Raw genomic sequence first — 11,612 nt, 5'->3', positions numbered from 1 at the left:
AGCCCAGTAGGAGCGGAACAGTAGGACTTTAAACCCTGCTGTCACTAGCCCAGTCGGTGTTAAACAAATTACGTCTCAATTCACTTTCGCAATCATGAAATCCTGGCCGCGAATCATTATGGCAGCTGCAACGTCCGCCATTATGACAATGAGTTAGCAAATGACAATATGTCCATCAGTGTAAGAGTAAACATTGGGAACGTTTCCTATCGCTTATTCATTATTTGACACTAACTAGATCTTATTGACATTACACCAAGTTAAAACACACTGAACGCCACTAACAACCTTTTACATCGTTGAAACAGGGGCTTGTTTCACGAAATTTTAACTAAGATAAAATCGAAATTTTAGTAATTTGATTGGATAATATTACATTGATTTTAGTGCTAAGCCAATCAAAATTGAAGTATCTACTAAAATTTGGATTTATCTTGAGTTAAAATTTCGTGAAACAGGGCCCAGATCATTCTATTGGCGGCTGGCGGATTCACGGTAATGGCTGCCTGAATTACAGTCCGGCCGTGTTCCATTGACAGTCCCATTATAGACAAATCGGACCCATTCTATATTTAGACAGGTAATGATAAAATGTTCTGCGTGGTTAATGTTGAATTAATATTTTATTTCAGTATACGTCGCCAATAATGTAACCATGAAAAAAAAACATAAAAAATAGGTTGCCAGGCAATGAAACATGCGTGCAATGATGTAACCATAAAAAAGAGAAGTTGCAAGGCAAAGAAAGATACTTGCAATCATGTTACCATAAAAATATGGGTTGCCAGGCAACGCAACATACGTGTAATGATGTAACCATAAAATAACCCAACAACTCCCAACTTGACGGTGTTGGTAATCCAAACCACGCCTTGGACTATTGGGCCGCTCAAGGCCCGGCGTGGTTGATTTTGAATTAATGTTTTTGTTTCAGTATAAGTACAGTGATGTGAAATAACAACCAACACAAATTGGTTGGAAAAGTTACTGGGGAATTGTCAGTGTACACGTAAAAGAATCCACAGCAGCTGGAATTCGACGAAGAGGAGTCATAAACGTCGAAGTAAAATTTCCCTCTTAGAGATCCATCTATTTCATACCTCGAGGATAAATCGTCGATTTAGGACTTAAAATGTCGGTCAACTATCTTAGTGTCTGTTCTCAAGCGGAGCTAATTGTAGACTGACAGCCTAAGTTTAGTATGAGTACACTGCATGTCGTATGCCGCTGGTCTTGTAGCAGACAATAGGACGTCAAATCGACATTCATTCCATTCATTCTTGTCTATAAATTTACTCTGTATATGTTTTTGAGTACTTTTGACACCACTTTGGGTACACCACTTTGGGTACTTTTGGCACTACTTTGGGTACTTTTGGCACTACTTTGGGTACCTTTGACACTACTTTGGGTACTTTTGACACCACTTTGGGTACCTTTGACACTACTTTGGGTACCTTTGACACTACTTTGGGTACTTTTGACACCACTTTGGGTACTTTTGACACTACTTTGGGTTCTTTTGACACTACTTTGGGTACTTTTGACACTACTTTGGGTTCTTTTGACACTGGTCTGGGTACTTTTGACACTACTTCGGGTATTTTTGACAATGGTTTGAGTACTTCTGACAATCCTTTGGGTACACTTTTGACAATTGGTTGGGTACACTTTTTACAGTTGGTTGGGTGATTTGGTTACCGTTTGAGTTTATAACAGTGATGTGCGTATTTTTGATGCTGGGCATTTTTGAATGTGGTTTAGTTATTTTCTACAGTGATGTGGGTATGTTTTAGTATGATTTTGTTACCTTTTGACGGTGATGTGGATATTTTGAGAGTGAGAGAGGGAGGGGGGGGGGGAGAGAGATGGGGTTTAACGCCAGTAGACTCAATGCCAGACCTTATGATACAGCGCGCACGCGCTAACCATTCGGCCTTCCAACGCCCCGGAAATCAGAGAACCTGGAGAACACCCTCGAGGTTGGGAAGGCATAAGTGGAGGATTGAAACCAGCCCCGAAGCCTTTAGTAGTGGAAGCAAAGCGGAGGACCTGGAGAAACCCCACGAGGTTAGACAGGCGAAGCTATTATTGAGTGTCAGGTATAAGTTTGGGATCGCAACCACGTGATTTGACTCAGGTGTTATGAGCTAAATCAGACAAGTCACATGACCTTTTGTTTATGGGGTCTAACGTCCACTCGACACAAACTAGGTCATTTCGGGACTAACATATGGTTTAATTTTAATTCAATAATTCGCTTGCGTAGGGGTCTTTAGCAGTGGGAGGAAACCGGAGGACCCGGAGAAAACCCACGAGGTTGAACAGGCGACTCTACTCCTCGTCACGTACAACAGGGAATTCGAAACAATACTGGTATTCTATTGCTAGCCTGCTGTTACGATGGTTTATTTGACAAGGGAGATTTTTAATAGTTTGACCATACGAAACTTTCCCTGACTGTCTACAATTAGCTCGGCTTGAGAAATGACACGACGCTAGTTGACGGACATTTTCATTCCCGCATCGACGATTTTAATCGAACACCAGAGTTTCAAGAAGTATTTAATCCGCTTTTATTTTCATGTTTAAAGAAACTGAAAAATGATTATGTAGTCTTGTAAAGAAATAACGCGTATTATAACAAAATAAAATAATAGATTTTTCAATATGGCTACCATTCGGGGCAGTGGTCTATTCTCAATAATTGAAATGAAATGAAACGGGGTTTAACGTCCTACTGTTTCAAAGTAAATAGGTCTATGTGCTAAATGTCATTTAACAACCACACTAAAATAGCAAATAATAGATTTACAGACCTTGTGATAATTTATTCCGTGTAACCACCAAGTTTAAAGTGACGATGGGTCTTTGGCATTTTTAGCTAACTATCAAACTGTTCACTCCTTTATAGGTGTCGCGATGCTAAGTGGGTAAGACGCTGGCTCGCTAGCCTGGAGGTCGGGTGTTCGATCCCTGCATTGGCCGAGAAAGTTCATCCAGATTTTCCGGCGTGGTTCCCCCTTGTCAGTGATGCAGGACGGAGGGGCTGACAAGGACAGCTGTCTAGTCGTTGGGATGGGACGAAGCCCCGTGGGTTTTCTCCCACCGCTAAGCGCAAGACCCATACACACAAGCGAATTATTGAAATAAAATTAAACCATATGTTAGTCCCGAAATGACCTAGTTTGTGTCGAGTGGACGTTAAACCCATCTCTCTCTGTCTCTCACTTTTATTATTAACCAAGTCAGAACATGACAGTAGGACGTTAAATCCCATTTAATTTCATTTCCTATAGCGCTAAAAAATTTAATAAAATGACGCGTCGAGACTTTAAACAGATCCACGCCCAACTAATTATCTCATCTATTTGCCTTTGAACTTTCAGGTTTCACCCCGAGACATTTTGACCGCCTTTAATCTTCTTCACATATGGCTGCCATTTTGTTTCTCTCTTTACCTAGTGACCCGCTTAAAAACTTTGTAATGTTAGCCAAGTGTCCTTGTCTTTCACTAGTAACAAACAAACCGTGATATAGGATATGGTTTAGTTATCTCTCGTCATCTATATGTATTCGTTACATTGATCTATTAATGGGCAGCTAGATTTGTGTGATGGGTCTATCAATGGACTACCACAGCTAGATTTATGTGATAGGTCTATCAATGGCCTACGACAATTAGATTTATGTGATAGGTCTATCAATGGACTACCGCAGCTAGATTTATGTGATTGGTCTATCAATGGACTACCGCAGCTAGATTTATGTGATGGGTCTATCAATGGACTACTGCAGCTAGATTTATGTGATTGGTCTATCAATGGACTACCGCAGCTAGATTTATGTGATGGGTCTATCAATGGACTACCGCAGCTAGATTTATGTGATGGGTCTATAATGGACTACTGCAGCTAGATTTATGTGATAGGCCTATCAATGAACTACCGCAGCTAGATTTATGTGATAGGTCTATCAATGGACTATCGCAGCTAGATTTGTGTGATAGATCTATCAATGGACTACCACAGCTAGATTTGTGTGATGGGTCTATCAATGGACTACCACAGCTAGACCTAGCTGTCTGTGTTGAAATGATAAGGGTACGTATTGTTTCATCATATCCAATGGTGCTCTAAAGGTGCTCAATGTGTACAGCGAACCAGGAGATTGGGGGGTACAATCCCAGTGTTGACTGAGAAATTTCCTGCATGTCAGTGATGTAAAATGGGCCAATGAAGACGGGCATGCGCCATACAGTGGGCTATGAGGGAAATGCTACCTAGACAGCGGCGCTACGACCTACTCCTATATCGAATTCCAACTGCCAAGTGATCTTTTATGTGCACGCCAATATGTATACTGGACCTCGTGTTTTCGTCCCATTCGAACTATAACTAGGCAGTTGTCCTTTCTCGATCATCACCAGGATCCTAGTCATCAGAATGGAACGGCACACCCAGGTCTCGTGTATAATTTAGCGTTCACGTAAAAGAACCCTTGACAGTTTGAATTCGATATAAGAATAGTCCGTAGTGTCACCGGGGCCGTAACGATCTCAGAGCAACAAAAGGGGGGGGGGGGAAGGATTCTCAGGAGTGCTGTAAAATTGACGAACAATAATGTATATCTATTTTTTTTATGGTCGACAATTTTTTCACAGGGGGCTTCCTTCGCCCCCCGCCCCTTGTTACGGACCTGAGTATCCACTGTCCGTGTAAATGTCCCTCTTAACAGCCTGTATGGTGTGAGCCCGTCTTCATTAGCCCATTCGGTGCTAAAGTAGGACGTTTCACTTCATATTTAAATCAGATGCGTTCCGTTTTATGTATTTTTGATGTTGTATTCCATGGCATCGCAGTGTAAAACATCACAAGAAAATATAAACCGAAACGAAGACGTAATTTAATAGTTTAATCAGGTTCAGTTTCAGATTTCTTCTGATCATGTGACATAGGTATTAATGACACAAGTTTATCTATTCTAATACATCAGTCTTTTAAAACTAATGTGAACTTAGAGATACATTATTCTTAGAGATACATTAATCTTAAAGATACATTATTCTTAGAGATACATTATTCTTAGAGTTACATCATTCTTGGAGATACATTATTCTTAGAGATACATTATTCTTAGAGTTACATCATTCTTAGAGTTACATCATTCTTGGAGATACATTATTCTTAGAGTTACATTATTCTTAGAGTTACATCATTCTTAGAGTTACATCATTCTTGGAGATACATTATTCTTAGAGTTACATTATTCTTAGAGTTACATCATTCTTGGAGATACATTATTCTTAGAGTTACATTATTCTTAGAGTTACATTATTCTTAAAGATACATTATTCTTAGAGTTACATCATTCTTAGAGATACATTATTCTTAAAGGGGGGGGGGAATGTATGATACGGTCTGTCACTGGGAGATACATTATTCTTAAAGTGGGTTTCCTCCCACTGCTAAAGACCCCTGCCCGCAAGCGAATTATTGCAAATGGGACCATGTGTTAGTCCCGAAATAACATACACATGTAGTTTGTCTCGAGTTGACGTTAAATCCCACCTCCTCTCTCTCTCTCTCTCTCTCTCTCTTTAAAGAATTGGCTTAAATCCAATTACTGGATTCGCCTACTGGATTTTGGTCCTCCAGTGATTAGATTCGTTAATGCTAATTAGAGGATAAATACGGACGTGGGTCAATATCGACGTCATGATAACGCTACTGATTTTATAATAATTGTTTAAGAAAGTCGGGGAATATAAAAGAGCAGCAGGAATGAGACATGATGTCAGGGGCCAGGCTAATTAGAACGATTATTTGGAGCTGTATTAAATAAAGGCTGGGTATTATTTCTTTGATCTGGGGTCATAGTCTTATACACACCAATCACATATCGGCATATCACATATTCTAGTCTTCTTATAGCAAGGACTGTTCCTATATTCCGTGAGTCAACTGGGTTGTTTTGAATTACAACCTGTTGATACAGTTTTCACAAATGCTGTATAAACTATCGAGGGTTCTTTTACGTGCACAACAACAGGACCTCTGGATTGGTCTCACCCACACACCTGGACGCTGTTTATTTCCAGGCCCGCGTCTGCACCACTGACACAAGGAAACCACACCGGAAATCAAGTGGTACTTTCCCGTCCAACCCCTGGATAGAACATGGGACTTCCTGGTTACAGCGACCCAACGTCTTACTCCATGACCCACTGTGGTCCCACAAGGAATAGATTGGAAACAGATATATCATTGAAAGTGCGTAGGAATATCTTCATTAAGAAATGAAATGGGGTTTAACGTACTAAGTGTCCTATGGGGGAATTTCGACCTGGCAGCGGCGCTACGGCCTACTCTTATAGCGAATTCAAACTGCCAAGGGATCTTTTACGTGCACGCCAATGTGCCATCCGAAGGACTAGACAGTCGTCCTTGTCAGACCCTCCGTTCTGCATCACTGACAAGGGGAAACCACGGCGGAAAATCACGATGAACTTTCTCGATCATCATCGGGATCCTAGTCATTAGAATGGGACGACACACCCAGCCGCAAAAATCTGGATAAACTTTCTCGGCCAATGCAGGGATCGAACACACGACCTCCAGGCTAGCGAGCCAGCGTCTTACCCACTTAGCCACCGTGGCCCCCGATCTTCATTAAGACTCTCGTCTATCTGATACATGGGAATATATTTTTATCTTTTCAGATGGAGAAAAGTACCAATAATCCGGGCAACTGTACGGGCACCTGTAATAATATCTCTATTGAAACCGGTTTATATTTTCAGATGGAGAACAGTACCAATAATCCGGGCAACTGTACGGGCACCTGCAATAATACCTCTATTGAAACAGGCTTATTACAGAGATTAAACGATGCTAAAGCTGTACATTTTATACCAGTGATGTTATGGGTGACTCTGTTGATGGTGATCGGGGTTTTAGGCAACTCACTCGTGGTGTACGTATATAGACGTCGATTTAAACAAACCTCGTCCAATTATTTTATATTAACGATGGCCATATTTGATCTGGTTGCCTGTGTGGTTGGCATGCCAACAGAAATTTATGATTTACGATATCCTTACACGTTTTACAGTTCCGTTGGATGTAAGGTGTTCAGGTTTACGGAAACGTTTACGATCTACGGTTCGGCCATTGTGCTTGTCGAGATCGCATTTGATCGATATTTTAAGATTTGTAAACCCCTTATGGTGATCAGTTTGTTCAAAATTAAGATGTTGTGTTTCATGGCAACGGTGCTCGCGCTTATGTTCTCTACACCGACCGCCCTTCTATTTGGCATCACCAATCCACAGACCCCGATACAAGGAGTCCGTGGTTATGATTGTTCTATCGAGGAGAAGTACCGGAAGTCGACGTTTCAGAAGTTGTATTATGGGACTTTGTCCGTAGTTTTCGTGGCGACACTACTCGTTCTTACTATTCTCTACGTCAGAATATGGGTGGAGATTAAACAGCGTCGCAGCATGGTTATAGGAGATCAGATAACTCGATCACCGGGAACGGCGCAAGGAAAGAAAAAGATTCGGATCAAATATCTCGCGGCCAGTGGCAGCAATGAAGATGGCGAGGATGATTCTTCCGGAACGGGAACCGGAAATGGAGAGTGTGGGGGGCAGAAAAGGACGCGATTTGGAAGTCTGGCGAACTACGCTTCTAGAATTCGTATCACGAGGACAACGGTTGTGTTATTCGCTGTAACTGTGGCGTTCGTCATCAGTTATCTCCCTGCTATAGCCATTATGATGACTAGATCGTTATTGAAAGACCTAGAACACACAAGAAGTATAGAAGTTGAGGTCACCAGTAAATTTTTCTCCAATTTTTTCTTCATTAATAACGCCATTAATCCAATTATATACAGTTTCTTGAATCTGAACTTCCGGCGACAGGCCAAAAAGGCCGTGAAAACGGTGTTCTGTTGTGAGAAAAGTCCGTCACCTACATCGTGTGATTTAGATAGAAGTACAAAACGTGAAATATTGTTGATAGTGAGGAAGGGAAATGGGGTTTAACGTCCACTCGACACAAACCAGGTCATTTCGGGACTAACATATGATTCAGTTTTATTTCAATAATTCGCTTGCGCGTAGAGTTCTTTAGCAGTGAGAGGAAACCGGAGGAACCGGTGAAAACCCACGAGGATGGACATGCGACCCTACTCCTTGTCACGTACAGCGAGGGGAATGGAAACCACGTCAGTTGACTCAATGACAGACCTTCTGATACAGCGTGCCCGCGCTAACCAGTCGGCCATCCAGCCCCCCCCCCCTATTGTTGATAGCTATAGCCGGTCGTGATGTGTACGGGTATTGTAGTTTATCGCCATTATTGCCATGTCCTTGTCATGTTCCCGAAGCAACGATCGCGAGTTTTACAACAGCTAACCGTTGCTTCAGAACTGGGCAATTCCCGAAATTTTGCGCTCGTTGTGTTTACACGTGATCAATTAGCATCGTCCAATCAGGGGTCGTCGCACATAACACACTGTAAACAAATATGGCGGCCTCCATAGAAACTCTTTGTTGATCAGGTATGATTTCCAGCAACCTTGACATTGATCGAACCTTGAACTTTGCAACTCGATTGTCACATGTAGACATTTTAGGCGAGACTTAATAATCGTAACGATATTTTTAACGAAGGAATCTGATAGGATCACAAGCTGGGCTTATACCCAATCAAAAATAGTGCCAAAATATGCGGGGTATTACGTGAAGGGCTTGATAAGATGTACGTAGTTAAGGCGAGATTAAGCCTTCTATTGAAGATGTGTCCTTGTATGCTGGATCTTGCTATAAAATGAACATCATTCTCATTGCGCACGCATGGTAAGTGTATTTTGTTTTTGCTTTCAAAACAGTTCATCGGAATTTTTCAGGCGTGTTTTCCCCTTGTCAGTGGTGCAGGGCGGACGGCCTGACAAGGACAGCTGTCTAGTCGTTGGGATGGGACATAAAAAACGAGATCCCGTGTACACATTGGCGTGTACGTAAAAGATTCCTTGACAGTTGGAATTCGATATAAGAGTAAGCCGTAGTGCCGCTGTCCTGGCAAAATTTCCTTCAAAACACACTGTATGGCGTATGCTTGGCGTCTTCATTTAGCCCAGTTCGGAGCAGAACAGTAGGACGTTAAACTCCATTTCATTTCCTGTGTCAAAATTTAGCGCTGACAAAGGGTTGATTTAATCAAGTTGTGGACAGGTGTGTATCTGTATAACCACAGGCCCCGAGGTCACAAAGCTTTCTCATACTTTCAATCACTGTTTATGAGAAATATCTTTGATCCAGAAACACAAAAATTAGTACATGTTTTCTACTTGATGTATTTGATACATTAAAACAACAAAAGTTTTATAAGGCGAACAATTTTGAGTAAATTCTTTATTTAAACATACATTATGCAAGAGCTAAATCTGCCTACTGTCGGTCTTTCTTTAGGCCTGAAATGTTATCTAAGTCATTAATTAGACATTAATTAACACAACTAGACCATAATCAACTTTAGAGGGCATCGGATACTTTGAGATTTTAACTAGATTAGAACGGTTTGGCATTTAAAAAGTTAATTTAAAAATGGGAAAGCGAGACCAAGTCTCGAATATAAAAGTGCCCTGGTTACCACTGCGATATCACCTTGGTGGAAGCTGACGTAAAATACAACTACGTCACTCACCACTATGCATACAACTTTTCAAAGCTACAAACAGTTATAATTTGGCTCAAAATGAAGTAATTTGAATGAAATTTTCAATATTTTCTTTTTTTATCATCTATTTTTGAATTATTACAGCAAGAATGACCAACTCTTTATTAAACTCTTAACTAATGTATCTTTAAAGCTGAGAATGTTTTTGAACTCGGGGCTAGTTATCGGTCGCGGAGATATCATTCCCCTAGATGTGTCTGGACGAATTTTTCCATGTAACCATAGAAAAACTAGTATTAAAATAACCAGAGTAATTGTGGAATCAATGATAACCCTTGTGTACTAAAACACGCGTTAGACCATTACTAGTCTTGATCCATACAGGGCTGTTTATTACCTCCCTTGTCATGGATTTAACAGTGTGGTCAATGGGGTGAGAATTACTAGTCTGACTCCAAAACAGGGTTGTTTATCAACTCCCTTATCGTGGATTTAACATTGAAGTCAATGGGGTGAGATTTAGTAGTCTGACTCCATAAAGGGCTGTTTATTACCCCCCTTGTCATGGATGTACCATGTGTTTATTATAAATCTATGACCATATGTAACATTGAAGTCACACTCGGCAAACCTCGGCAGATTCCGGTACCTACATCAAGCCTCGGCTGTATGACAGTAAGTGATATGTACCTACGCCTATACATTTGCGATGCGGCACCGGTTTACTTATAAGGGAAACTTGCCCGCGTTTAGAAAGAAGTTCTCAAAATTGCGTCGTTCGAAGAGTGTGTAAAATTTTCAGTGCAAATTTGTCCTTGTCTAAAGAAAATCGGATAAACTTGAAAGAAAAACAGTTTCAAACTTTGAAAATTTTGTAAGATAAAACATTCTTCAAATACGTCGTCATCAATGACGTCATTGGTCGTTATGAACAACGCCATTGTAATCCGGGAACTTGAAAGTAGTTCTAATGGCGGACTTTGTCATACAGCCAAGATAAGATGTAGGGTACTGTTGAGGTTTGCCGAGTGATTGAAGTCAATGACAATGGTAGGGTGCACCGTGCAGCGAAAATTTTCTCTACTGAAAGTTGAACACGACACAGCGAATGTGCACGCTTCAATAGCTTGTCTCGAAGTGATTTCTTGCTAGTCAAGCGGTACGATAACACTCGTATGAGTCTATAAATAGCCATTGCACATGAAAATCTCTACAGATCTATCAACTATTACAACCGTAAACAATCAATCTATTATTGACGATTCTGAATAGCAGTAATATTTAGCTTTTTTCGGTTATTACAGCAGCTTTAGAAATTACGTTCGTTTTATTTTTTTAAATTGCTTCATCATTAACTATACCGTTAGGAGCTGCTTCTTTTGGTTTAGTACAAATAATATGTCTGAAATACTCGGGTTAGGCAAGAACATGATACTAGCAGTAGTTTCTATTTACTTTTACAGGGTTCTTAAAACAGTTGCGAGTTGGCTAAAGTGCTTGTTTCTAAATTCAATTTCTTGTTCCAGCTTTCTGTTAAAAAAAATAGTCTTGATTATCCCGGCCTGTCAATCAGACGGAGAATGGTCGGTAGACTAGTTAAGCGAGACTAATTTTAAAACAAGAGCACGTAACCTATTTTTTTACTCAAAAGTGCGCGGATGTTATGGCCGACACTTGGAACCAGTTTCAGTCTATTATTTATAGATGATTAAATGGTCATAACTTATTAAGTACAACATGACCGTTTATTTAGTGGCCATAAATGTGCGAAACTGATTTGTATATATATAAAGATTGTGGTGTAATTGTCAATATATTTGGAGATATTTATTTATGGTGGGGCACCCTACGTGGGTTTTCTCCGGGTTCTCCGGTTTCCTCCCACTGCTAAAGACCCCTAAAATCCCATTTTCACTCGATTGT

At 40.6% G+C, this 11,612-nt stretch overlaps 1 protein-coding gene across 3 annotated transcripts; it reads left to right on the top strand.

Moving 5' to 3' along the window:
• The first annotated feature begins 365 nt into the window (after positions 1-365).
• On the top strand, positions 366-9,913 carry LOC126827256 (orexin receptor type 2). Of its 3 annotated transcripts, none has more exons than XM_056102425.1 (2): positions 366-580; positions 6,803-9,913. In XM_056102425.1, exon 2 carries the CDS (start codon positions 6,803-6,805, stop codon positions 8,051-8,053), a length of 1,251 nt encoding a protein of 416 aa, XP_055958400.1. In that variant the 5' UTR covers positions 366-580; the 3' UTR covers positions 8,054-9,913. The 3 variants fall into 3 exon arrangements, with proteins under 3 accessions (XP_055958400.1, XP_055958399.1, XP_050412482.2); XM_056102424.1 differs by having other exon boundaries at positions 6,722-9,913; XM_050556525.2 differs by lacking the exon at positions 366-580 and adding an exon at positions 3,657-4,103 and having other exon boundaries at positions 6,722-9,913.
• The last annotated feature ends 1,699 nt before the right edge of the window (positions 9,914-11,612 follow it).

This window comes from Patella vulgata, chromosome 7, assembly GCF_932274485.2.
Source record: "Patella vulgata chromosome 7, xgPatVulg1.2, whole genome shotgun sequence".
Lineage (NCBI taxonomy): Eukaryota > Metazoa > Mollusca > Gastropoda > Patellidae > Patella > Patella vulgata.
Note: the sequence above shows the minus strand (reverse complement) of the source record. Positions and strands in the feature narration are given on the sequence as shown.